Source organism: Atractosteus spatula, chromosome 15 (assembly GCF_055471065.1).
Source record: "Atractosteus spatula isolate fAtrSpa1 chromosome 15, fAtrSpa1.hap1, whole genome shotgun sequence".
Taxonomy (NCBI): Eukaryota; Metazoa; Chordata; class Actinopteri; order Semionotiformes; family Lepisosteidae; genus Atractosteus; species Atractosteus spatula.
The window spans coordinates 9,289,332-9,317,308 of record NC_142720.1 but is presented as its reverse complement, the minus strand read 5'-3'; the positions used below and the strand labels follow the sequence as shown (position 1 = coordinate 9,317,308).

Below are 27,977 nucleotides of genomic sequence, written 5' to 3'. Positions count from 1 at the left end.
ACCACAATAATGTGCTTTTGTCAGAAGTAGTATACAAGCTAGAGAAAATGGGGAAAAAAGAAGGATTTTTAAATCGGATAACACATTTTATAGATTGTGAAGAGCTGCATCTCACCGATAAACCACTAAGCTAAAAAAAGTCACATAGTTCATTTTTCTTAGATCTTATGTAAGGTTTTTCCATACAGGAGAAAGGTAGAGGGGGAGATACACATCCTCAGTGCTACAAGCCTATACTTCTAGGTATCGTTTTTCTGGAAATCCTTGTGCTAAAGTAGAGATCATCCAAACATTTGATAAAAAATACGTTTCATAGCAGTGAAATAGACACGTGAAGGCTTATCAAAATCCACATGCTCTGAAATTCCTGAGAAGGCAACTATACAGCGACCACAGCAAAGGTATCCTGAGTTCGTAGTGTCTTAGTGCACACCTCTGACATGCTTGTGTTTCTTTTGCAGTCTTATTGGTAATCTATTAAAATGGTGAACAAACGTGAACAGATAGCATGTGGGCTATCAAGAAGAATGATGAAACATTAAGGCCTCTTGCATAAATAAATCAATGAAAACCAAATTACAGAAAGATTACTTCTCTAATGTACTGTACCTAATTAACAAAAGATAAAAATGCTATTATTCCCATTCTGCAATAAAATATTTTTTGCAGAACATGAATAATCTATCAATCAGTAATAGAGTGGAATAAAACTTGAAATTAAAAGATAGTCTGATTCAAGTTCCAAGAAAATTGTTACGGTAAAACACCTAAGGAATTACACTTGCATGACTAAAAACATTCCTCCCAAAAGCAAATGGAATATTATTCACTGAAGCCTAAATGACTAGGTCAAAATAAGATTTTTTTTTAAATCAGCTTTGCAAAATGAATGTACTTTTTACATTCTTATATGTAATCCAATGGCAGCAAAGTACAAGAGCTGACAATAAAAAAGGAAAATGTAAAACTAACAAAATTTGGGATTTTTGGGGACATTACCTGGATCTTAGAACTTTAGACTAAATATAATAAGACTATTAACCTATTATTAGTGGAAAAATACATATGTGGATGAACCATTTTTGTTTCTCATGAGGATACCAACACCTGGTGTACAGCTAGCTCCACTCTTAAAGGCCTGACGAGGAGAGTAAGTCACACGCCCTGGATGTTAAATGACAAAACCCATCACACTAAATAGAGACAATACTTTGAACAAATGTAGGAGCTTGCTGAGAAGACATTGCCTTCTGTCACAAATACACATCTTCCCCCAAACTGCAGCTTTCGGGATTTTTCCCCTCTTTTCAGCCCTTTAAGAATTTATCTGTGCAATAAGAAGTTCTCTTCGGCCTCTGTGCACACTGCAGCTGTGAAACATGAGCTCTTGGACAGATCAGCGAGCATCAAGTACCAAATCGATACTCCCTGCAGAGGTTTTAAAACGTGTGATGAATAAGCCTCGGATAAAACTTTTTTTTCACACAACTGGTCGAAAGTCATGCCGAACAGCTCTTAACTCAAAACAAAGGCAGAGATCCGGGGGAAACAGCGAGCTATTCCAGGTTTCAGGACAGGTACTGACAGTCTGACTCTAGGACTGGAAACGCTCACACAGTGGCAACACATTCGCCTGCCTTATTGCTGCCCTGGTCTCCTGAGGACATCATATATCAAGGGCTCCATGAGACACATACAGAATGTGCATTTCTCCAGCTGGGTTCTGAATTGGTATCCCTGCAGCAACCAGCACTGTCTCACTTCCAGACCGCAGCAGAATGGAGAGAGGCGGGGGTGGATGGTGATGGTGACAATGGGAGAGGCCACAGCATTCCCACCTGGCAGTGTCAGTGGAGCTGGAACCCCACTTGTCTGCTTACTATCACAAAGCCACGGTCCTTGATCCTGAAGCTTGTTCCGTGCAAGTCCTAAAAACGGGCCTCACGCAACGGAACACAAGGCAAGGCACACGGCATCACCTGGATGGAGGAATTAAGAGAATAACATCTGACGCCGAGCTCTAGCAGGAACTTGGTGCCGTCGGATCTGTGCCTGCTCTCACTCTGGGGCCATTAGGATGCATCTCGCGTGTCAGGATCCTCAGCAGCGAGCAGCCTTGACTTCAGCCGGCCCTCTCGCCTCTGCAATCCCCGGGGGACGCGGCAAAGAGTGACATCATAGCCCCCGGAGACCACGCTGAGCGCTCGGATGCTGTTCCACCTGCCTCCTGGAGCCCCTCGGCTCTCTCCTCCTCGGACCGCCCCCAGCGCAGCACCACGCTCCGATCTGAGGAAGATGTGGCTTCCCGACCCCCTCCCTGTTCTCGTCTCTTCACACGCATCGATCCGGTTTCAAAACACGGCTTTTTTTCCCTAGACCCTTTTTTAAATATTTCAAATACAAATCTTCAGCAATTCCTATCCAGTATCAGAATCTTTATGGCTGTAGTTCCAGTATTTCCATTTTCCCTCTCCATTTATATAATTCACGGAATACAAAGGTACTAGCATTTGTTTTGCCATTTATTGCTGAAATATACACGGGAAATGCTGTCTGTAGATGAATATCAATTCAGAAATAAATCAAAGCGCTGCATTTCACTAAATGACCACGTATATTTACTAAAATGCTATAGTTTTTTACCGCAACTACATAACGGCAAAGAAAAGAGACCTTTTCTCATCAACACTGCACTTACCCCTCCTTTATTGATCTATGCAGAATACAATACTTAAGCACTTTAGATAAAAAAAACAACCTCCACTGCATTATCTCAGAAAGACAGCCTTCACTGGGAAACTTCTTCCATTACTGAAAAAGACACAGTATCTGGACAAGTCCAACAAATAACAGAAAATAACACCTAAAAATCAGTCTTTTATGTCAAGTGTCCTGGGATCCTTGTGCATGAAAATCGGTCAGTGCACAAGTGAAATTCTATTATTGAATGTTTTCCTTTTAAATGTCCGCAGAATAACGACCAACCCGATGTGCAGAAAGAATGGGCCATTAAAATAAATGTAGCAAGACTAAATGTGCTATATATTACCCTTAATAAACCGCAAACCAAAGCTTGGATTTTGAACACCGCACTAAACCGAAATGAACGGCTCCGCACCCTCACTGTAGTACACCAAAGAGATACCGCATACACTGTATACACAACAATGAATCTCCAGGAGCTTAAAAAAACGTCTGCAGAACAAGCCGTCCGGGAAAACACCGATTCAAGGATTCAGATGGAAGCCAGGGCTAATCCAAAAACAAGCAAAGGCCCAAGAAAATTCATTTTACCTGAGGTCAGAAGCAGACCCTCATGACCAGGGCCCCGAAGAAGCGTGCTTCCTTTTAAAGGGATGATGAAACAATGACACCAGCAGGACCGGTAGATCGGGTTACCCGGGCAACTGCATCCGAAACGCGAACCCGAAGATAATTCAGGATATTGAACCCCTCCCTTCCCTTTCCCATTAGAGGACCTGCGATTCTCTGACCTCCACTCCCAGCTGTTTCCGAGAGGCAGGGCCACAGAGAGGGAGGGCTGCTGCTCCTCTCAGACAGCCTCGCAGCACAAAGAGACCGGAGAGGGGAGCTTGTACTCCACAGGGCGGGCCACACAAACGCACAAATATTGACTCGTCATCGCGAAAAACATCAATGCAAGAGAGACGAGACCAGTATTTTCCATGACGGCTTCCTTTGTCTCATTATTTTTTAAACGCTGTACTAAACCAAATAACCTAACACCCAATAAAAGCCCTACCCTTTACCTGCAGTACCTATGCACTCAAGGCAGCGGAAGGCTTGTTTTCATCACAAATTATATCTCATCTGTAGCCTGAAGCTGCTTCAGAAAAACAGAAAACAAAAGTCACAGAGGGCAGCTTGTTTAAATGCGAGGATTTGATTAAGCCGCATTTCTAAGACAAATCACAAATTGACCTTCAGCTCCTGCTTCCTCTGCGGTAGATCAGTAAGGATAAATGAAGAACAAAACGCTGGCTGGAAACAGAAGCCGGTTCTGGTAAGATTTCCCTCTGCGTAGTCCACGGTTTCAACGCAGATGGGAAAAGACAGCTATTCTTAGCTTAATCCCAAACAATTCCATCAACCATTTTAAAATTCAGTAGAACAAATTAAAATTTCATTTTTTTTTTCATACATGATCAAAATGCCTTCATGTCTGTGAAGTAAGGAGCAAGGAGCCAGCCGCAGACGTGACATTATTAGTTAATGCGCTGTCTATCGAGAATATATCAACTAATTACCAGGTTTTGGTAGAATAAAACTTCAAACATTGTTTTTCTAACAGTTTTCAAATACAATTTTATGTGAAAATCTGGGCTCTGCAACTCAAAGTCCAATAGAGGGGATTCAATTTATTTTTAAATACTCAAAAGCAGAAGGACAATTTAGCTGAATAATGTCAATCTAATAATTAAAAACAGCTTCCGTTGAAAATTCAGGAAAATGTGAAACATGAAGTTTAAATTTGGGTTAGACTGATAATAAAATGAACAAATCAAGACCCTAATTTTAATTCAGACTATAAAATTTCCTTAACTATCAAGTGAGCATTTTGTTTGTATTGATTTAACTGCCATTTTTGTTTGTCAGAGTCTGCTGCAGGTAACCCGAAGATAAACGTATAGAATAAAGCAGTGAAGAAGCTGATGTCAGGTTACAGTACACAATGGTTGTGTGCTAATATGAAACAGCTACTAAAAAAAAAATGATTTATTAGTTTTTGTGGACAGTGCAAGAGTTTTTAATCCATGAAAACCTAAAAGTCGAAGTCTGACTGATAGTCATTTAGCTACAAAAATGTCCACATCTGCAGACACAATTAATTTCCAATAATCCAATAAACTGGGCAAAAATGAGTGTTCAGCTTTTATCAGAGCAGATCTCCGATATCGAGATCACGTGGCATATTTACAGTCCTGCTTGTGCTGCAGAATCCAAGAACACAGCAGGACCCACCTCCCACATGAGGACAAACTGTGAGCTAAAAATCAAAAATTGGATCGGGCAGCTCCGTTGAACTCAAAAGCAAATCAGAAGCGAATCAAAACCTGAAATGAGCGAGGGGAAAAAAAACAAATAGATCTGTCTCCTGGTAATCTTAAATCAAAAATTCCCAGGACAAATACAGATCATAACCCGCTGTGATCATGCACAAAAGCCTAATAATGCAGGGAGATTTTCTAGTTTGTGTCTCTGCACAGGCGGCTTTGAGACCATCTACGCTTGGCAGGGATGCTGGTGCCGACTGGCATGTCCGTATTGCACCTGGCAGAGCCTCATCTGGTATGCTTAAGCTCACAGCAGATGCCCTTCAGGCCAAAATGCAGACCAAGTGTGCCACACTGGGTCTGGGTAGAACATCTGCCCATTGTCCAAGTGTTCAGAGACATGCCTAGATAAAAAAGCAAGCTAAACTGGATTTCCATTTTTTCTACCTCCCCCCTTCTTGGCTTCTGAAAAGCTGACGTACGCTCTCCGCAGAAGATGAATAATCTCTCCCAAAGGCCCTGGGCTCCTGTATTTTGCAAACCATATGTAAATGCTTATTAGAGAAATGATAAATGCTGGCTCATGTGCAGCACAGAAGAGTATATAAAAAGAAATAAGAAAACGTATCCTGAAATTAAAGGTTATTAACTGCCCGCTGAAGGCTATAACTAGAGCTGGCTCAGACACTCACATCAGTTTGGGGTGTGGTGCTTTGAGTTCAGTCATGACCTCAAAAACAGAGAGAGACTTGTAACGCATGCTGTGATTTACAATAGAACTGCACGAATCGTTTCAGAGCCAGCAAAGAAAACTAAAGCTAAGCACTGCTGGAAAATTCAACAGAACTTTTCTCATGCCCCTTTACTTTCTATTGGATACTTTTAGGACTTTCTTTTTTTTCCCCCCCATCAATGATAAAATAAGTTCTAACATAATGATAACCATTACCACAATTAAAACTGGAGTAAAGAGTACAGTTCTCTTTCATTTAATTATTTTTCCTTAAGGCTTTATTTCTAAAGAGTTTAATATCTTGGCACCTACATTTGTGTGATATCAGAAGCAGAGCATAAAAGGACAACTCTGTGGTAATGCTTGCATTTTTTCCATGATGATTCATAAAAAAAGATGGAAGAAAAATAGACAGGAGTCCATCCTATGTCATGTAAGTTTTACATGACATCATATTTCACATCTTTGTATCATATCCCCTACAGCAGACATCTTTTCTTGCATTCATTCAGGCATCACAGCAACTACCCCCCCACATACTTCCATCCACAGTTCTGCGAACACTTTCAGGGCTCACATGTGCACACAAACCACCCAGACCAGCACATTTGCCGTTTCGGACAGAGGGCACAGAATACCAGGCAGCTGGGAGGTTGTGGCTGAGTGGGTAATGACCAAAAAAAAAGGTCAATCAATCAACCACTGCTGACAAGATCAGACAATCATTATGCACGCAAGCAGCTGTCTTCCCACTTAAACAGAGGACGTGTTCGGATCGAGGCCAGCACTGATCACTGTGCTGAGTTATTTTCATTCAGTTGCTCTTATTTAAAAAAACACAAAAAACTCAGCTTCCTAACTGTTTTCCAAACAGCACAAGAGTCATTTGTAAGGGAAAAAGTTGCAGCTATCTAAACTTCCTGAAAGAAACGTGAGAAGGTGAGTGGCTAGTCACCCAGACAAAAGAATGACAAGTTCTAACATGACCACACTTTTGCATGTGAGCAAAATACTAAAAAGGTGTGTGACTCCAGTACTAGGTTAAGGTGACAACAAAAGCCTTTCTAAAAGGCTTTTCTACTTGTCTGAACCTTGATTTTTGTCTTCGTATTGAGCTCAGCCATATAAAGAAGTCATTCCATTATATCTGACCAATTGGATGCAAACCTAAGACAGATAATTCTTTTGTAAGGAGCCTCTCTCTTCATTTTTCTTGGGAATTTTTAGTGTTCAGCTAGATATAGAAATAGAAAAAGATATTTTCTACAGACATTGCCAAGCAACCGCAAAAAAAACCCAATGGAATTATAACATTTGAAAGACAGAACCTGTTTTTGCTTGAAAGGGTTTTCTAAGCATTGTTGAATTTTATTGATCAATCACTGGATTACAATCAGAGAAAAATAATTAATAATTACAAAAGCCTTTACTATAATAAGTCCCTTCAACCAGTCAGCACAAGTGAAAAGTGTTCCTGAAAGAAAAAGAGCAATAATCCTTATTAACTGGTCTAATTACACACCAGAAGATTTTTTTCTTTACATAATGTGCAAGAAGATGAGCTTAGATTATTGATATGATAGCATCTGCAAATGTGTTTAATACTGAGAAATGAATATAACAACAGGCAAGAAGCCTGATGATTACAGAAAGAGCTGCTTCTGCATTGCTTGGTACAAATCATCAGTCCAACGCACAGTTTGTGCTATATTTCAAGGGTTTTATTTTATTTTTAACTGCAATGTGGGTAATTGCATTCAGATATTTAAAGCCATTAAGTCCTGGATTACTCCAGTAATAAGAAATGACCAAAACATTTGGGGCCAGCTGGAAGAATGCCTGCACAAGTAAGAATTCTGTTGGCACTAACAGGCACAGTAAAGACTGCAGAACATGAGGACAGGACAAATCTGAAATCACCCTCAAGGTAACATGTCTCCTCCCTAAAAACTATGTTGCTACACGCAACGCGTTCTTTCTTAATTGTTCTTGTAGAGTGCATATTCTTAAACATGTCTGACATTGATGGACAGTTTATCAACTATTTAATAGCAACAAGGGTAAATGCAAAAATAATAACCAGAGCAAGCCCTACCTGGAATGTGATTTTAATTAATCATGGAATATCATGCATTTTGTTGAAATGACTGTTCTGATTGTCATATACTCTGTCCTTCGATCTCCTGTGCTTTATATCCCTGCCGACTTCCGCTCTCTCCCTCGCACTCGAAGAAGGCTCAGTTGAAACACTGTTACTTCCTTGTACTTTTCAGCGTAGAAGCCTTGACTTCTTCCTTTGCAGCCAATGAACGCATTGACGCAGATCCCCACCTGAACCTTTGGCAGGATTTAAGACCTTGGCAATAAATACCAGCAAAGCTGCTGGAAAATGCATGACTTTACCAAAACCCTTTTCACAAGGCAGCTGCCAACTCTTATATCCAAGAGAGGAAACTAGCAAGACAGACCAGAATTGGACAACGTCACTGCTGGAAATGTATCCTGCACATTTACCATAAGTTCAGAATCTGTCATCTGTAAACTTTCAAAATGCATCTGTATTAAGTGCTTCTAGAGGTCCTGTGCATACAGAATATCAACTCCTAAAGGACAAGTCTCAGGGAAATGCAAAACGTTTGTCTACAACATGCACTTCACACATCACAGAAATTAAATCGGATAAGGCGAAATGTTAAGTGTCAAATTCCCAAGTATTAAAAAAGCACAACAACAGTTTCAAGGAAAAAAAGACTTGGATTATTGGATTATATACAGCCATCTTGGCTGGCTGGATTGGTGCTATTTTTATGTAATTGCTTGTCTGATATTATTGCCTTCTAATAATTCGGGGTCTACTGGAATCATTTTAATCTTACATTTAAACATAACTGTGTGACTGTCATTTTCTAGACAGTATAGTGTGCTTCTTCCAGAGTTCCCTTTTTAATTGCTTCTAGTCTCCACATGATAAGGCATGAAATAGCTTTGCAATAAAACAGTAGGAATGTTAACATCCATAAACGAAACCGGATAATCACATCTGACAGAAAGGTCTAAAAGGAAAAATTGCATGTTCTGTTTTGTCATAATCATTTATTATAACCCACAACACTGCAGTATGGAAAATGTTTGCATATGCTTTTCAAATGAAGACAAACAAAAACTCCAACTAAATAAGAAGAGGAAACACAACTCAAGGGCATGGCATAGGGAATTTCTCTACAAGCTTTATAATGGCATTGTTTTGCGATTTCTGCAACGACAGAAAAAAGGTTTTTAATGCCATTAAAAATACAGGCTGTCTTAAAAAATGCATTGCCTATAGCTGAGAAAAGCAATGCTGACTTTACCATCACAACACAAGTTTTCTTGCCTTGACATTGCAAGATTCTGTGGTAGCTCTTAAACCCAATGGGCTTGAGACACGGAGGGCGGATTGTGAATAGCTGACAATGTGTTCTGGATACTGCATCAAGAGGTCTGCCCTTGTGCTTCACTGAACTCACATGTTGCTCTATGGCCTTGGCAAGCACAGGCAAAGTGGAAAAGAATGTTCTCATCTATCTCAGGCCAAAGTGTTGTGCCACCCCCCCACCACCACCACCACAAGCTATGCCCAGCTCTCTCAAATAAAGACAACCACTAACAACTGGGCAAACTGGGCTAGCCAGGAAGACGACGATGATGGCTCTGGACCTAGATAAAAATTGGGGACTGGTTGTGAGAAACCGGATGATTCCTAGGTGAGGATACTGTGGATTTGTGATGAAAATATTATGTGACAGGTGTTGACAAACTACATTAGCTCTCAGTTACCACACCGTGACAGACAGACACCCAGAATCCTCGTCCGTTTATATGCATTTATACACTGCACTTATGAATCTATATAGTTATTTTTATCATGTTTTTTTATTTTTGGTTTCAACTGAAGAACATTATAACAGCATTTGATTGCCTATAACTACCAAACATGCGTCAAGTTCCACACGTTTGCATGTGTGTATACCAATGAAGAACATATTCTTAGAGTCCAGACATTTTGCAGTTTCCATGCAGTGTAGTAGCTTACAGAATAGTCAGATGTGTCAAGTTTGCGTGAAGAAAGGCTCTCAGAGTTTTCTCTAGGGTTAGTCTATTTTTTTTAGAAATGCAAAGTGATGAATGAAGAAATAACATGTTATGATGAGTGATAGCTGTTTACAAAATACCAGGAATAGCATCAAACTCTGGCAGGAAAAAAACAACAAAAATTACCTTTCTTTTTATATACACACTATCTGTTGGCTATACAGTTTGTTGAACACTGAAAACGCATATGAAAAAAGAAGAACACTTTGTGCTTTTCAAACTGCAGCAGGCAGACTCATTAGCAATGATTCACAGTCCAAAAGTCCAGCCACCCACAGATCAAGGGCAATGCCAAGACACTACAACACCATAGGTGGCTAAAAACCACAGGCACAACTTCATATTGAACGTTTTAAAAAAAACCCGCTAAAGATATTTATTTAATACATAAAGTTTAAATTTCAAGTTGAGACTTATTTCCTAATAATGTCATTATTATTATAATGACAGTAGTATAGCAATAATCTAAAAGAGGAAATACCCAATTGCAAAAATATGCCAAACAAGAAGACATGAGTTTTTTTTGTTAAGGTTTTAATTTTGGTACGTTTTGAAGATATGTAAGCGGAAACCTATGTATATCACGAAGTCTGACAAGGATAATAGTGCTATCTTTCCTTATTTATATTACAGAATAAAATAATCTTCATTTCACACAAACAAAGAAAGAAATAGGCAACGAATAAAATGTGTGCATAAAAATCACCCCAGAAGGCCCTAAATAAAACTTGTATTGTTAGTTCTCTCATTTATAACCAGAAATACACTTAAGCACATGGAGAAATTCTAGTATACCAAGCGTTCTGGTTTGCTAGTTTATAAGACTAATAAAATTAGCCAGTTCTGAAGTCAGAAACCTCAGCAGGTACAGTATATTAATATTTAAGCAGCAGTGCAGAAAAATGAAAACCACGCAAATAAGTCATCGAATAAATGGAGCACACTGGTCTCTTCCATGTTGAATAGTACCTGCACTGCTAATGTATCCAATGAAAATCATTTTAATTATCAAGAAAGCGCTTGCACAGCTGTATCACGTACTTTAGCAAATCTTATATTAAGTTACTAAAATCTGAAACCAGTTTATCCATAGTAACTTCACGAAAGTCAGGTGATATGATACTGCAATGTATTTTACAATTCAAATCCCCGTCTTTGTACGGAATTATTATTACTGCAGTAAATATTGTGATATTGCCTTAAGCATAAAGGTACAATAGTGTTCTTTGTTTTCAGCTGTTTGAACAAGATAACAAAACGTCTACTATATTAGTTACATAGAAAACCGAAACCTTTTAGAACAATAAACCCTGTGCCTTTTAAAATTTTATACATTGATAATACATGACTGCAAACAGTAATACAATTGTCAAAAAAAAGCAAAAAGATTTATTAGCATTCTGTCAAAGATACCATGACGTAAATGCCGTCTTTAGGGGAAAAATGATGGACTCCAATATGAAAAACAACATAATGCCCACATTGACAGGTGGGGTGAGTCCACATTTAATAAAAGAACCTTAACCAAAACAGAAAACCGACCTCCCAACTCTACCGCATATTGTTAATCGTACCTCCGTATTTTTTGCTGAAACACCCTGCAGGCGCTGAGGTTACCGTTTCCAAAGCTCAGAGATACATCAACACGAAATATCGCATCACGGTCTGGTCACTCCCTCACAAAATCAGCAACGTACCGCACAGCTCCAGTTCCTAGGTAGTCCCACCGCCAGACAAAAAACTGGGAGTCGCTGTCCTAATCTCTCGATGCGGGAGGCTCTATCTCATTCTTCGGGATGTTAACACACCAGCCACGCAAGCACGGGTTGAAAGCCTTATTAGAGAAGCGCGTTTGCCAAATTATATTTATGCGCGACGTGCGCTATCAAATCGTTTGTTTCGCTGGAACCTTTCTTTCCAGCTTCTCCAATGCCCCAGTCCCTTTAAATCCAAGATGTCTGCCTGTGCTCCTGCGCGTATCCACCCGGCAGCTTTATGAATGACGTTTGATTTTTCCGTGTGAACCGGGCGGAGCCGTCTGCTGTAACATTGTGGCAACAACATCCCATTGTCAGTCGGAACAGACACGTTGGGAAAGTGGTGCAGGACCGATCTAGCTGTTAAACTGAATGGATATTTTTTAAAAATAAGATGCCAGCGCAGTAGATCGTTAATGCAAAGATGAAAAAAGCTGTTTGTTGTTACATTAACCTAGTAGGTGTGTGTTGTCATGTGATTCAATGTCAGACATGTCCTGACCCTGAATATTATTATGAGGAGAAATTGCAGACAATAATACTCGCTAGGTCATACCCTGATCTCAGAAATAATTGTTTCTAACCAGGTGCTTATGAACTGCAGAACAACGGTGATTTGTATTCTAAACTCTTAGCATATATATTTTATCCTCTGCAAAAATTACTGTAATGATGGAAGGGGTATAACAAAATGTATTTATTCGTGGCAGTTATATCTATACTGTCTATTGTTCACTGAATGCTATAAAATCAACGAGTAACAGCGTCAGACCATCTTCCTACCTGAATCTCTAAACAGGGCGACTCGCTAATCGACATAGACTAGGAAAAATGACGCCATCGAGGAAGGGTAACGTCATCACTGGGCGACAAAGCGTGTGTTCTGCTAAAATAATATTCTGACCTATCTTCGTCTTGACCTATTGACTGATATTAGACGGAGGTAAGAGAAAACACAATTTGGTCCATTTTTAAATATGTGATGTAATGTAAAGAAATGACGTCCTGTTTTATTACAGCTCCCTGAACTGTAAAATTCGTATGTATTGGAGTATACATTTATATGACTGAAGCGGAAATTTTAAGTGTCAACTTGATGCTGAATAGTACAGATATTTTCTCCAAAATTATTTTAGTGCAAGTTACAAAAACAAATGGAATATCTTTTTTGTTCTTGGACAAGAAAGTATATTTCGCAGAATGATATGATAGGACGTAACAACGCGGGATAGATTATGTAGGCAGCACTTGATACGGGATACGTATTAAGAACAGCGGAATCCCAAACTGTCGCCCTACTACACACAAAATACCGAATAGTATAAGGATAACATCTAGAACCTAGTTCTTTTGGAAGAATCTTTCTGTTTTCTTCTCAATGAGGATTTCAATTAGGATACAAGATAATTATTCTGTTAGTTCCCATTTTAATCCTTTTAAATGGGAAGCAGGAAAAAAAGGTGGAGACCTTTGGAGGCTACTGGACAGTGGCCGAGGATGAGTGGGTTTGAAAAACTCTTACAATAAAGCAAACCTATAAAACATGGAACCGATTTTGGATTAAAGGAATGTATGCACATTTGCATTTCTCATTTAATAACGTTGGCACGCCAATACAACAGTAACTGCTTATCTTATCAGGCAAAATTGGCCAAGGTACTGCAGTAAAGCACTAATAGTGCGTCCTGCTTTCGAATTAGGACTTTGCGGTATTCTGTATTTTTTGCTGTCTTCTGGAACAGCTAGGGTTGTAAGTGCACTCGCTGACCGTTTTGTCTGGGCTTATCGAAGGGGCTGCCAGCGAGGCGCAGAATGGCGGTGTCGGCCCTCTCTCGGGCACTGCGCTCCCTTGCTCTCTCACCCCTCGGCAGCATGGCTGCTGACAGCAGCAGACCCATCTCGCTGTCCTCGCAGGTGAGTTCTACAGTAAGTACTCGCACTCAGTAGTGAGCAACTAGCAGGATTGTAGGAACGCAGTGGTCCTGATGAAACGCCTTCAGCATGCTCTGTGCATAGTCTTGATAAACTTTGGGGCGGATAGTTGATTTTTCATTGACAGTGGTTATAGATCAGGATTCAATAGGGGGTCAGGGAAGTTAAAAGAGGGACACTTGTCTCACCAAACCCAGCTGAGCCTGTCTGACTGGTCTGGGTAGAATGCCCACGGACTGTCCCGGTTGACCTGTCTACTCTGTGGTTTAACAGCAATGAACCAAGACACCGTCCAGAAAAGGTAATAGTCAGATTGGTTAAAAAATCTTGTTAAAAAATCTCAGTTGAATCAGTTCGCCCTGCCTTCTGCTCAGCCTGCCTGGTAAAATCTAGGATTAGGGTTCTGTATTTGTAACTGGAAGGTTGTGGGGTCAGTCCCAGGTGAAACATTGTTGTTGTATTCATGATCAAGGTATTTCACAATAATTTCTCACATACATTGTTTTGGAGTAAACTGTCAGCCAAAGAGATTAGTGAGTGATGGCACTTCTTTTTTTTCCTTGTGCGAACTGCGTTCCCAGGTGGTGAAACAGGCTGCAGGGTGGAGTCTGTGCTCCAGCCCAGCCTGCTCAAGACCACTGCTGGCTCTGCCTAGACCGCCCGTCCAGACCCTCACTGCGTTCTCATGCCGAGGCCTCCAGACCTCTGCTGCCCTGGCCCAGAACAGGACCCTCTGGAAACAGAGAACCAAGTATACCGTCCGCCCCATTGGCATGAAGAAAACTGGAGGCAGGGACCACACAGGTGTGTGAAGACACACGCGCGGATGGTCCGACAATGTGATCATTGCAGAGTTCCAGTGTACCTGCTGGGGTCTGAGCCTAAATTCAATATTCCTTTTCTGACGAGAATATTGGGAGATCAGAAAGGTTTGGCTGACTAAAAGGGAATTGGCAAGGCAGGAAAAAGAAAACGTGTAGCAGCTGAAGAATGGCAGCCCATTCCTCCCCTCTACACCTTCCTCTTTCATAATTTGTTTGGAGAATATCGTTTAGGATTAGAGCTTCACAAGGGGCATAGGAGATTTGCTCATTGTCATAGGAGATGAGCTCCCTTAACTAAATGGTGAAGGCAGTTTCTCATGAATACCCTTAAAGAAATGAGGAAAGGTGCTGTAAAAATGAGATTTGTTGTAATACGATACCCAAATGCTTCTCTGCTCAGGGAAAATCCGGAGGCATGGGATTGGAGGTGGTCACAAGCAGCGCTATCGCATTGTGGATTTCCAGCGTCTGCGCTTCGAACCTGGGAAAGAAGGTCAGACCTTTGAGGAAAAGGTGATCGAAGTTCGATACGACCCCTGCAGGTGAGATTGGGGGACAGAAGTGATCTCCTCTAATGTTTCCATTTCTGGGGAGGGTGTTCCCTTTAAAATGTAATGGACAGGTTCAGTATGGGATAGGAAGCTCAGGATTATTGGTTTTGTAAGGGAAAAGACATGTTTTTAAAGCTGAAGGAAAAAAGTGTCTACAGTGTTTAACATCTTTTTTGGTTTGTTGGTGAAACAGGTTATGATAATGACTGGGGGACCATCAGTTCTATGTGTTGTGCATTTTTCCATTTGCAGGTCTGCAGACATTGCTATGGTGGCAGGGGGCAGTCGAAAACGCTGGATTATTGCCACTGAGAACATGCAGACAGGTGACGTCATCAAAACCTCTGGCGTCATTGGCAGGATGGCAGGTGAGATACTTTTGCCACTTGAAGGCGTTTCCAATACCCAAGCCAACTTTATGTAGAAGTGGATTTCTGCTAGATCATATTTTACCAGAAGACTTATGAGTGGGGAGCTGCGTGAGCATGCTTCGGCTGCAAAAGAACAAGTCAAGTTTAATTCCGCGATGAAAAGTAGAAGAGGCAACAGTGTTTAGGCTAGAGAGTCTTCTACATACTCAACAGCGGGAATGTTATGTTTTTTTTACTTTTCAGTGTGGAATTAGCCTTTACTTGCTCCCTATTTTACTTGGCACCAGTTAATGCCACTTTAAGAAGGTATTGGATAATTTAGCTGCCACCTGGTGTTCAATTTTGGTAATTGCAGCATTTGTCCTGTATAAACAAATGCCCATAAACCTTTTACAATTCAGTTCACTATTACTTTCTTTGCATATGTGTGAATTAGAAGTCTCTTTAGTACGTTCTGATTCCCAGCTTTGTGTAATGTCCAGAACCAATTAATAATCCTGTAGCCCATGATCAATAGTGACAACAGCTTATTCTTAAAAACATTATTTATTGATTTACACTTTTACCTCTAAGAATGCACAATATATTACTTTTTATTCATACATTTATGAAGCGGTATATGTAGCGTAACTGGTGTCCTCTCCCACTACTGTTTCTTTAACCTTCCTTGGGTCTTGCTGTATAGCCAGGGCTTGTCAAGCATTAATATCCCTGTTTTGATTTCTTAGTCTCAGCCAATGAGGGTGACTCATATGCTCTCGGTGCCCTTCCTGTGGGGACACTGGTCAACAACCTGGAGATCTACCCTGGCAAAGGAGCACAGTACATCCGCGCTGCAGGTAAAGAGCACAGCCCAGTCCAGACGTTGGAAAGAATTTGCGTCCATGACTTTTTAGGCTAGTCCTTTACAGACGAGAGATGTCAATACCAGTCTAAATGTTGTTAAAGCCCAGACTGTGGCTCTTGCAGGGACATGTGGAGTTCTGCTGAGAAAGGTGAATGGAACTGCAATTGTACAGCTACCTTCTAAACGGCAAATCCAGGTAGGTACACATTTTTAATTGTCATACGTGGTGGAGAAGAGGATCACTCAAATTGTAGATCTGCTAAACCACTCCATTGCTGAATTGTGGACCAAACAGCTTGCACTCATGTAATTACTACTTAGAAGGATCGATTTATTAATTAAGGTGCTTGTTGCTAATGTGTTATAATAGAGCAGCTTGGTAGAGCTTTGTGTTGAGTAGCCCTGCTGCAGAGAACAAGATTTAAGTATAAATGTCACCCTGCAGTGTCTTGACACACACAACCTCTTAACCTCAGTCATTGGTTGTGTTGTCAAGAAATTCCAAAGATCAAGAAGCCAAAGATCGGGATGTACCTGCATGACTTCAGCAAATTGTCACAAGAATAATGTCTGCAGCCTTGGCAGCAAATGACATCTGCTGTCTTCAGTCATCACTAGACAGCTGGCATTCTGAATATGCAGTTCATGGATTGCTTTTACTGTCTTTATATACAGTATGTAAGATATTGCTACATGGTAAAAGAAAATGGAAGAGGCCAATAAAGTAATGCATTTGCATGTTATCTATTGTTTTAGATTTGGCTCAATTACCCATTATGAGCTTTTCACACGTAGTTTGCATGGACAGAGTTCTCATGGTGACAATGGCAAATGTGGCGAATTTGTTTCAAGTTAGTTTCTGTAAGCGAAACTGTAAAACCTGCACCTGAATGACAGCTGGGCCGCAGGTGCATTCATGTCCATCGTGCCCAGTCTCAGTACACCGGAGTACCACACCGGCGTTTGAAGTGAGCCTGATTGCGTGGATAATCGCCACACTGGTGTTAAATGAAAAATTGCTCTATAAACCTGCAACATGTTTTTCCTAAGTACAGTCGACTCGCAGCTTATGCAGGGGTTAGTTTTGAGTAGCATGTAAAGCCAAATTTTACTCTATAACCCTTATAAAAATTCCCTACTAGACTCAGGATAATTCAAGACATTTAAGTATAAAAACAGTAAAACTGTAATTATATCTGTAATAATAGAAACTGTGCTTTGCACTTGTATACCGACTGCTCCTAGTGTTTTTCATCTAAGCTTTCTCTTTACCCCTACTGTATATGGTGTGCGCCCTAGTTTGTTTGGTGTAGCAGTATTACAGACAGATTTCTCCAATTTGATTGCTTTGCCTGGACGTGAGGGGAGAAGGCCTCATAAGGGGGCCTTCTAAGAAAGGGAAAGGATCAAAGATGGCGTGTACACACGTTTCCATTTCGCCGGCCAGTCAGCTCCTCTTCCTGGTGTGCTCCGTCCTCCCGCAGGTCCTGGAGACGTGCATGGCCACCGTGGGGCGCGTGTCCAACATCAATCACAACAAGCGCATCATCGGCAAGGCCGGGCGCAACCGCTGGCTGGGCATCCGGCCCTCCAGCGGCCTGTGGAAGAGGAAGGGGGGCTGGGCGGGGCGCAAGATCAAGCCCCTGCCCCCCATGAAGAGCTACGTCAACCTGCCCCCTGTGGCCGCGGTCTCCTAGCCACCCCCCCACCCTGCAAGACCGGAGAAGACACGTGCGCGTGCCACTGCACTCTCTGTTGAGCCCGGGCTGCAAGAGTGAGCACATCCTTCTAGCACTTCCGTGTCTACTTTCGTAACTTTCTGAGTGAAGCTGTACTTATTAAACTTGATGCTCACACGTGGGGGACAACACTGTTTTACATTTCTCTCTTTGTTTGTAAAGCAATGTTGGGACATAATGTAATATACAGTAAGAGGGCACAGTAAGACAGTGGAACTGCCTTCTAATTTCCCCAGCACAGCTGTATTTCACATTATTTTATAAATGAAAGTCACGTTTTCCCCATCTGCTTGAATTCTAGGGTAACAAATGGTCTTTCACACTTCAAACATGCAACATGACCTGTTAATGGTATTATTTAAAACTGGCACATTCGTCCAATGTGTTATAGCAGCTTTGACCCTTAACATTTCACTCTACATAAGCGAGTTGCAGTAGTTTGAAGTTTGAATAGTTGAATGTGGTTGGCAGTTTCCAGTGATTCTAACTGTGACCCTGTGAAATGCTTTGGGAGACTTCTATTGTAAGTGAGCAGTTTATATATTTTTAAGTAAGTGTTTTTCCATACAACTGCTCTTTGTCAGCTTTTATACTTTCTGCATGCAAAATAAAAGTTTAGTTTAGGTCTGCTATAGCAAAGGAAGTCAATACTTATGCAATCAACATATCTTATTGATTTCTCTTTGGAAGTTCATGTGGACTTAACTTTTTTTCCCTCACCCAAAAATGTGTTCAGTTTGAGGATTCAAGCTGCTAGTAAAATATTCACTTCAAATAAAAGTGCAGACATTTGATGTGTTCAATTCAACAAAATAGGAAATTGGAAGGGGTTGAATACCTTTGTGACCTGCTGTATCTACCTCCTTATGTAGAAAATAAATGTTAAAGCAAATGCTTTTTATCCTCTTTCTAGAAGAGGTGAAAGAGCAAGTCAGAGAAAGTAAAATTAAGAGCAACTTATAAGGAAGGTTAAAAATATTTTAATAAACACAGCTGCTTGTGGAAGCATGGAAAAAACCAAAACAATATAAAATTACAATACATATTTACATCTATTTTTAAAACATGCAAAGATTAAACCATGTTTTATTTAGTGGTAAATTTAAAAATACTGTCATAATTTAAAACAAAGTTTGTGCAAAGATGCCCGCTATCTAGATTAAGAGCAGACAAGCCCAAAGTTAAATAGAATAAACTACAATAATCCAGCTTCATTAAAATTGCCCTTTATAATCAAAAGGGTTGTCTCCTCCAATTCTTCAGAGTTAGTGCTTTAAAGCCAAAGAATTAAATTGTCAACAGTGAATGTGACAGAGTAAGATAGACTGTTCTGTGAGAGGAACAGAGAACGCCAGAACAATTCCAAAACTTGTTTTAAACTCAGATGTCCGAAAACCAAATACCTGTGAACGGAAAGATGACACAAACTGAAGTAAAATTAACAATCCATTGTAAAGAATCCCAGCATCACAAAAAACTGCCACCTTTCTTCAGAGCTATCAGGTCTCTCATTTTCAATCAAACAAAATTGCACAGTAGTCCTCTAAAAAGGAACTTGGGTTATAAGATGAATAAGGCGTATCTGACGTGAACTGGTTAACTTGTAAACTTGGCTGCACACATTTTTGATGCATTAAAAAAGCAATAGTTTGAGCTTTGCTGTAGCCAACTAAGAAGTAAGGTTGTTTGACTTTTGTGTAGAATTCTAAAAGCTTTGAGATTTGTGACAGACTTATTTTAGAACATTAACACATAAAATATGTAAGAAACCAAACAATACTTGGAGTGATTCAAAGAGTGTGTAAAAAAAAGGTCAGAGTGCTCCAAAAGTGTTTTGAAAAAAAACATCCCATATTTCATCACTAAAGTGTTAATTTTGTGATGGATATCCTACAAGGGTAGAGTAGAAAAAGGCTTCACAACCCTAAGCTATAAAACAGCACCACAAAAATACACAAACCTTCTAATACTGCTGTTATCCCTCAACGAAGTCAGTGACAGTGATAAGCCACCTAAAACAAAAAAATAAGCTTGAATTCTTAAGGTTTTACCACCTCAGGAACAGACTAAGCTTTTATTTTTTAGCTTTGGAAAAAAGCTTAACCATGTGCTTTTTTGTTCAGTGTTAACGAGAAGGTCTTCACGTGACAGTTTTGTTACTAAGAGTGTAAAAGAGTCGAACCTGCATCCAAAAGGGATACTGTGCATGCGTAATGACCAAGTTTTGCAAAAGCGACAAACTGTTACGATTTAAATGAGAAAATTAGTGCTCACAGTCAAGTATAGTCTCCCTTTTAATCTGAGAAAGATGAATTTCAATAAGAAAACGTCACACAAGCAGGAACTGCAACAGTGCCATCATATATAACACACTGACCATACGGCCAGGCTGTTGTGCTAAACCTTTGTCTTTCATTAAAGCAGGTGCATTCTTTTAAAATTTGAAAATACACCTGACACCATCAGATCTTTGCATCTGGAAAAATCAGAAATGATTAAAGTAATTGCTTTCATGCCCCACTCCACCCTACCTAACCAAAACTGCTTAATTACAAAAAACAATTCTGCCTACGAACATCCTACTTTTTCGTTAATATTTGAAATCTACGTTCTGAGGTGAAAAACGCAGAGCTTTGCAGAGTGCAGTCACTGCCAGTCCTCATACTGAGCCCCCGTGACGGTCACTGATAAACCACACAGGAGTGTACTGTTTGACACTCTGACACTTCTCTCTCTTCTGGGGCTTTTTCATCCCTGGATTCACAGCCTGCTAGAACATGAAAGCAGCTTTGTCTAAGACAACACCTCAGCTCAATACCACCAAAGCAACCTGGGTGAAGCTGGGAACTCATTTGTTTCACACAAACACTTCTACTCGTCTCTGTAGTAATGCAAAAACGGATATTTAAAGGGAAATTCTTAAAATGCAAAGTGTACAGATACAAATCCACCGATTCACCGTACTCAACACACTGTGCAAGGCAACATTCAATTGCCCCTGGAACCCTTCCTATTAACAATAAAAAACGAGAGCAGCTCACGTAACGGTTTTAAGATGTTAAACACTGAATCACATGGTTTCCATGGTTTCTGCACTGACATGGATAAACTGCACTGCAAGATTCATTATGGAGCCACAGAGGGCACTGAGAAGAGACCCCCCTGAGTCTCAGTTCACAGAGAAGAAAAGAAAAGCACGCCTCAGTTTCCAGTGCTGGTATTACAAAAAGCCTCTTCTAAAGGAATGTTCAGACTTGTTTTTTTATATCCTAATTTGTGATAGTTTTACAAATCTGTTGGTTTGCCAAATGATTTGCAGTTTTCTCTCTCCAGTGTGGGTTGGGAATGGTAGCATCTCCTTTTACACTCTAGCACTTAGAGCCAGTATTACTGAAGATGAACGAAACACCTGCTTACAGACATGAACTATGCCATCTTTCAATTAAAATGCATTTTTCCCATAAAGGTATGAGATCAGCAACTGCATCTAGTCTTAATCCAATCTGAAAGAGCCTCTGCTACTTCAGAACTCACGGTTTAGTATCTTCAACGAGCAGACGCTAAAGATCAATCATTTCAAAACCTAGTTCCTGAATCCGGTCTTTGGCCTGTGTTTGCTACCACTTACAACGTGGTAACAGATACATTCAATGCATTTATCAAGAATCAGCCTTAGCCCCTTCTTCCATACATATTTCATACATCAGTGTGACAGAAACCAGTTTAGGGATTAGTCATTGATCAGGCAGCTGTGAAACACAATTTATGTGTTACATCTAATATAGTAAACCAGATTCATTCAGCATGCAGAAACGGTCATATGATGCAGTCTGCACAATGCACAAAGGCCACACAGATATGGAGTCTGTCTTGTTTCTTACAGGAAAAAAACAACGTATGGCACCTTGCTCCAGGGTCATTGTAGCTGAGCCAGTTTAAAAAAAAAATGGAAGGGTTTGCTTGCTCCTGTGTACTGGGTCTGAGGTTTCCCAATACAGGTCTGTAAGATGTTTATATGCCCCTCTCCCAGTGCACATAAATGTCATTTATTATCCCATGGTACACAACAATAATAAAGTGCACATGTAGCTGACTGGAGTGGTTTGCCATGGGTGTAGTGTAAGAAATGCAATCCTAATTAACCCATGAACCTGTGGGACAGACTTCACAAAGTGCTGAGAGGTTTACCGCAATGCAGCCTCACATTCTATTGATCGAGTACAGGTGTACTGTCCTATTTTGTGTAACAAGGGATTACTTTACTCCCACTCCAAAAAATAATGGCCATCACAGTATTCATTCAAACCTCACAAACTGGATGCAAAGAAAACCATCAAAGGAGAGCAGAAAGATCGGGGAGATGCCTTGCCTCTCTGAAACGACCAGCAGTCTCTCTGCTCCGAGTCTGGGTTCTGCCAGCCCGTGTGGTTAAAAACAAGCAATAGTGCTCCCAGGAAATGAGCTACACACACCTACAAACATGTCTGAGTTAGCAAACAGCTAAATTGATTATTACATTTGGTGTTTAGCTGCAGGCCAAAAACAACGAAAGAAAATGCACTGAAATCTAAAGGAGATGGTGAAAACCCATAGACTGTACAATGTTGATTTTCGTCTCCGAGGCCGGTGATGGCCACCAGCTGTGCCACTGTCAATTCAGCTCCTTCCTGAGGATGACAGGCTTTGCCTACAGCATGGCTGGCAACATTGTAAAACCGCTTTCATAGCCAAACACTGACTGCCCACTACACTACAACCCACAGCAGAATCTAACCCAATCCCCTTTTTAAAAGCTTCCCCAGGTTCTCTCCGTTAGAATCTGGGGGGTCCATTTTTAATCTTCAGGCATCAAAGTCTCTGTATATTATCGTGGCAGATGTTTGTATTTTTTGCTTCCAAATCCACAGTGTGCTTTAAAAAATAAAAGAAGAGTTTGCTCGCTAAAAGTTCTCTTAGTAAAAATGGCAGTAAGTCTTTAAAAAAAGAAGAACAATTTCAGAAGTGGACTCCTTAGCTAGTTTCACAGCAGCACTTTGTTTTTTGCACCAAAAGAAAATCACACATCCCCCGCCCCCCTAAAAACACACCGCACCTTAGGCTGCTTTAGTAACAATAATCCACGTTTTCACAGAAACAATACAAAATGAAAAAAAGTGCAAACTAAGCTGCCGTAGTTGCTTTTTTTTCCCAGAAATACTTTCCAGATTGGCAGCCATTCTGAAATAAAAAGTGTTAGTGTTAGCGTTGTTCGGTGTAAAAAATAAAAAAAAAAAACATAAAAAATTAAATATTGAGAACAACCTCTTGAGAATCTAAATTTCCACAGGAAAACATATTTTTTTCATCTCCTTCTCTCTAAAAGACAACGGTGTTAAAAAGTTTTTTTTTTCCTCGTCACGGCAACAGACGTCACATGGGCTTCATGTATCCAAATATTCCGACTGGGAAGTGCTTGACGTGAGTGGGCCATTGAGCAGCCAGCTGGAAAAACTTGACATCGTTCCATTCCACTCCATCGATGGAGACTGTGGAGAGAAGGGAAACACGCGCATGACTGTTTACACCAACCCTCCAGGGGTGAGCAGTCCAGGGTTCATAAAACTCTTCAAGGTACCAATATCTGGCACCTTGCTTGAGGGTCATTGTACCTGGGCCTGTGGCGGAAAAAAAATAAAGGGGTTTGCTTGAATGAGCCAATCCTGTGTACTGGTATTGAGGTTTCCCAAAACAGGTCTGCAAAATATTGATATGCTCATCTCCCAAAGCACAGAAAGAACATTTTTATCCCATCATAGCCTGCGTCTCTTAGCAGGCTAGGAGCTCTGGATAACAAAAGAGAGGTGGGGTGGGGACCTTGAATAGTTTTCTCTCTAGGAAGCATTTTTCCCTGCTACTGACTAGAATAAACAACCCCTTTTCCCACTCATCTTGAACTTGAACTCTGTCCATAGACATAAGAGATTCACAAGCACGCCTGAACTGTCAAGACTCTAATGCCAGTGCTATACATATCATTTCTGAAACATGCCTGTGAAAATTACAGATCTGTGGGATTAACTCTGCTGTTCGCAGAGTCTTTTGGTTTCTGTTCTTAATGGTGACTAATTATTATTGAGTATTATAGTCTATTTTAGGTCTTTTGACAAAGATTTGAATTTAGAAATAACACCTGCAGGACCACGCACAACTACTGGACTCAACACAATGAACATGCATGTCTTTGGACTGATAATTACTGTAGTTAATGGAAAACAAACTTTTTCTAATACCAGTTAACTGAGTTTATTTCTTAGCCAATCACTTGAAATTGACTTGCTTTTTTTATCTAAATAAAATAGTTTAATGAAGCTATTAAGCTTCAAGTTGATGGAGAACGGGCATAAATCAACCTTCTATTGACCATGTGGTACCCTGAATGTTAGCACCATAAATTTAAAGTCCAAGTAACACAGTCATGGAAAGCTGAAAATGGGTACACATCTCACAGGCAATGAAGATTACAAATACATTTACAATTCTGTAAATACTGTTGATTGCCTGTAATAGTTCTTTCAACCACAAGATGGGCCCATTGCGCTTCCAAGGAAATATCTGTCTTGGGGTTTGAGAAAAAGTCAAGTCTCTGCACATGGTTACCTCGGAGCATGGTGTGCTGGTGTTTGGCAGTGCAGATTAACCTGCTGATCCCATCAATCACCTGGCTTTTTGAGTCCAGTTCTTTCTCCTTGGGCTTCTTACTGAGGAAAATCACTGTTCACAGGAGAAATGACAAGATCAGAATGATATCTCATAACACCTACGAATCCCCAGATGGGTTTTTGTGAGGTGGGGTGAAAGATTGCAATGAAGAAATCAATACATATTCCCAGCGCCAGGAGAGACAGTCGATGATCACAAAGTACAGTTAAGCACTGTGCTCCATCTCGACACTCGCTTCAAAAATCGAAACCCAGCACTCTGACGTTCGCACAAATTGCCCCAATTCCAGGGCAGCTGCTGCTAAAAGTCACTAACGCGACTGGACAGACAGAGGTGGTGACTGCGCTTCTGTACGCAAGGGGGTTTTCAAATAACAATCAGGGGCTCTGTCCAGAACCACAGGAAAGCGAGTCTTGAAAGACACTTTCAAATAAAAACGTGCTCCGGGCTTGTGCTGGACAGGACGTCTGGCATTTCAAAGCTCCTTAAATCAAGTATCAGGCAGTAGGAAACAGATTTTAAATCATTCTAAGTAAAATTGTTTAATTTTTTAAAATCAATTACTGCATGAAAATGTTCACAGGCCTGATGGTTTTAAATCACCAGCAGAAAATGGTTTGTTAAAACGTGGTTTTTTTTTTTGTGGGAATCGAGATACCGTCAAAACGTCACGAACAGGGTGCGCGCCTGTTTCGGCTCCCGAGCCAGTCATGGTGGTACGGCTCCCTCCCTGTCATTACAGCAGCAGTGCTCCGTGCGCGCGCTGGGACCCCGGCTCACCTTTCTTGTTCTTCTCCTTGGTGACCACGGTCATGGACATGGTGGGCGGGGGGGTGAGCTCCCCGCCGCCGGGGAGGCGGCTGACCTGCAGGGAGCGGAAGTTGCTCTTCAGGGTGTTCTTGATGCCTACGTCCCTCTTCTCCCCATCCTTCTTCTTCTCGGGACCCTGCCACGTCCAGTAGTCCACCTGCAGGCCCATCACCTCGCCCCCTGAGGCCGGAGAGCTGCGCACCAGAGCAGACACGGGGCACAGAGCAAGGCATTGTGGGACAGGCAGGGCAACCCCTCCTTAAGATGTCACGTGTACTGAGGAGCTTTGTGTTAATACTCTCAGCTTTAAAGTGATCTTATCATCTATGAATATACAGTACCTATTACTTTAATATCACTAGAAGATATTAAATATTTCCTATACATCAGAAACAAGCGTAATTTTAGCTCTTTTGCAGCAGATGTTTTTAAACACCAGAATCACCACAAACAGAAATAAGCTGGTAAAATGCAGGTACTCAAACGCACAATGATGGAGAGAACAGACAGTTATTCATTGCTTGATCCGGATTGGTACGCATGTAGCCAAAGAGCAGGAAACAACAACAACTCTACAACTGACACCCTTCATTTTCATTTACTCAAGAAACAGCATAAGCTTAAAATCCTTTACAAGGCAGGTGGATCAGCAAAAAAAAAAAAAAGGAATACAACCCAAACCCTTCTCTTTTTTCAGGAAGCAGTCTGCCCGGGTGCACATGCACATCTGTGCTCATGTACCCAGCTACTGGGGGTGCCAGCGGGCTACTGCGGGGGGCAGAGACGTACCCAGCTCCGGAGAGGGCGCTGGAGACAGACGGGGAGGGGGGAGGGGTGCCGGCGATCTCCTTCCCGTACGAGCTGCTCGTGGGGGCGGGCGGCGACGCCAGCGTGCTCCCGCTGCTGGCCGTGGCGTCGTCGGAGTCCACTGGGGGAGGAGGGGAAGAGGAACTGATCAATATGGACCCCGTCGGCTCTACTGATCACGCAACAAGCTGCGCAGGGGGTCTAATCCTCGAGCCGCGCAAAGCACGGTTTTCTGTGGGAGGACGAAAGCACCTCGATGTGGAAAAGCACACGCCAGATCACTGAGAGATCTGCTTCCAGGAGGCCTGAGTGTTGAGGGTGTTTGACAAACAGTTATCATCTGAACCAAACAGAAATCCCATTTGCACCTTAAGGAAGTACAAAACCTTTCTGGAGTCCTCCCTTACCTTTTTTTCTTTTTGGATAGTCTCCTGCATTTCAAAATTATGGCTTAATCAGGACCATGTCCACTGAGCAGCTTAAAATACCCTTTCCTGCACAAGGACAGAGCTGCTTAAACACGCTTAACAACGAGTCTCAAAACGGAAACAGCAGGAGAATATTGCTGATCTACCCTTTAAGATGTCACAATCTCTCTCTGGGTCAAAATAAGTTTCATAAAGGCTTCTCCATTTAAAAAATACAACAGATGTGACTTTCCTAATGTTAAACAGCATCTCTGTGAAATTCAATTCCACAAATGCATTCCTCCACATAAATGCCGGTGACTGTGAAACACTTATACTTGGAGAGAAAAAAAAAACATTCTCCCTGTTTCAATTTAAAAAGAAAGATCAGAATCGCCAAAGTCATAGGCAGTTCCCATAAGAACCCGCTGCGTTATGAAAGCCATTTTAAAACAGCACTGGTGCACGGCAATTTTAAGAGGCTCCCATTCAGTTCATTGTGGGAGGTTTTACTGCAGGCGTAGTGATTTACAATTCACATTGATCGGGAACTCTGCACACTGCTCAGCTTTGTTCACAGCCAAACGTATTTATTAACTCAGAATAAATGCTGCTTCACAATGCTGTAGTAACAGCATGACCTGATGCAATTCTTTCAAGCTATAAAACATATCATTTGAGACAGCACGGTGGATTTTAGATTGATTTATAAACCATGCTTTATCACACTGCACGTTATCTGGATGATAACAATGAATTCATTCAGAAGTAACATTTCAGGTACAGTACCTTATGACAGGACTATCAAATTCTTGGACAGCCTTGTCTCTTCAGGTTTGTTTCAACCTTTGACCAACTCAAAGAAATTAACCCAAATGCTGTATATTCTTACACACATATAGGATTTTTCCTTAGATGAACATTCACCTCACTGAAATGTAGATTCCTCTATGAAAACACACCAGACCCTGCTTAGAACTGTTACAATTGTGCATTTTTCTTACTTTATTTTATCAAGTCAAGTGACACTCAATTCCCATTGACTGTACAATGAGTACCTGTAATTATTTAACCAATTATTTAACAAAGCAATATGGAAAGGTGGAAAAAAACAGGTCTTCTAGGAATAGTGGAGTAAGACTTGCCTTCTGAAAATTAGAACTGTACTTGATCTCTAACAAAATGACCAAAGAATTGGTCAGCAAAGTGTGTCTGTTATGGTACAGGAGGAAGACGACAGACATACCTGATGCAGAAAGATTGTGCTCCACAATCCCCACTTTGACAACCTGAGGAAAATACAAAAAAACAAACAGTAAAGCTCAGGAAGGCAAAACCAGTAGGATTTTTAACA

At 41.0% G+C, this 27,977-nt stretch overlaps 3 protein-coding genes across 17 annotated transcripts in view; 1 reads left to right on the top strand and 2 right to left on the bottom strand.

Moving 5' to 3' along the window:
- klc1b (kinesin light chain 1b) overlaps positions 1 to 11,854 on the bottom strand; it is a 51,965-nt gene extending 40,111 nt beyond the window's left edge. For 2 of the 7 annotated variants that reach the window (XM_088933664.1, XM_088933671.1), the window contains exon 1: positions 11,577 to 11,854. The gene's annotated coding sequence lies outside the window, so the exon portion shown is untranslated. Of the gene's footprint in view, positions 1 to 3,294; positions 3,531 to 11,453 lie in introns of those variants that run through there. The other 5 variants (XM_088933669.1, XM_088933670.1, XM_088933672.1 and 2 more) reach the window with 4 other exon arrangements.
- A 91-nt stretch (positions 11,855 to 11,945) lies between these two features.
- On the top strand, positions 11,946 to 18,680 carry mrpl2 (mitochondrial ribosomal protein L2). Of its 2 annotated transcripts, none has more exons than XM_088933833.1 (8): positions 11,946 to 12,579; positions 13,428 to 13,550; positions 14,150 to 14,372; positions 14,793 to 14,934; positions 15,196 to 15,311; positions 16,043 to 16,153; positions 16,284 to 16,357; positions 17,646 to 18,680. In XM_088933833.1, the coding sequence occupies exons 2-8, from the start codon at positions 13,449 to 13,451 to the stop codon at positions 17,856 to 17,858; spliced, it is 981 nt and encodes a 326-aa protein (XP_088789959.1). In that variant the 5' UTR covers positions 11,946 to 12,579; positions 13,428 to 13,448; the 3' UTR covers positions 17,859 to 18,680. The 2 variants fall into 2 exon arrangements, with proteins under 2 accessions (XP_088789959.1, XP_088789958.1); XM_088933832.1 differs by having other exon boundaries at positions 12,475 to 12,579; positions 13,428 to 13,562.
- Positions 18,681 to 18,860: 180 nt separating this feature from the next.
- Positions 18,861 to 27,977, bottom strand: part of LOC148819972 (phosphofurin acidic cluster sorting protein 2-like) — an 87,679-nt gene continuing 78,562 nt past the window's right edge. For all 8 annotated transcript variants that reach the window (XM_088933823.1, XM_088933825.1, XM_088933824.1 and 5 more), the window contains 5 exons: positions 27,870 to 27,912; positions 26,199 to 26,337; positions 25,380 to 25,603; positions 24,537 to 24,650; positions 18,861 to 23,425 (listed from right to left, as the gene is read on the bottom strand). In XM_088933823.1, coding sequence (XP_088789949.1) covers positions 23,310 to 23,425; positions 24,537 to 24,650; positions 25,380 to 25,603; positions 26,199 to 26,337; positions 27,870 to 27,912 — 636 coding nt within the window. In that variant the 3' untranslated portion in view covers positions 18,861 to 23,309. The remainder of the gene's footprint in view (positions 23,426 to 24,536; positions 24,651 to 25,379; positions 25,604 to 26,198; positions 26,338 to 27,869; positions 27,913 to 27,977) is intronic.

Excerpts from the sequence above, each read along its gene's own strand:
- mrpl2 (XM_088933832.1), top strand. The coding sequence starts at position 13,449 with ATGGCGGTGTCGGCCCTCTCTCGGGCACTGCGCTCCCTTGCTCTCTCA. Across the intron at positions 14,373-14,792 it reads TGGAGGCAGGGACCACACAG|GGAAAATCCGGAGGCATGGG; the intron begins GTGTGTGAAGAC and ends TTCTCTGCTCAG. Across the intron at positions 14,935-15,195 it reads GTTCGATACGACCCCTGCAG|GTCTGCAGACATTGCTATGG; the intron begins GTGAGATTGGGG and ends TTCCATTTGCAG.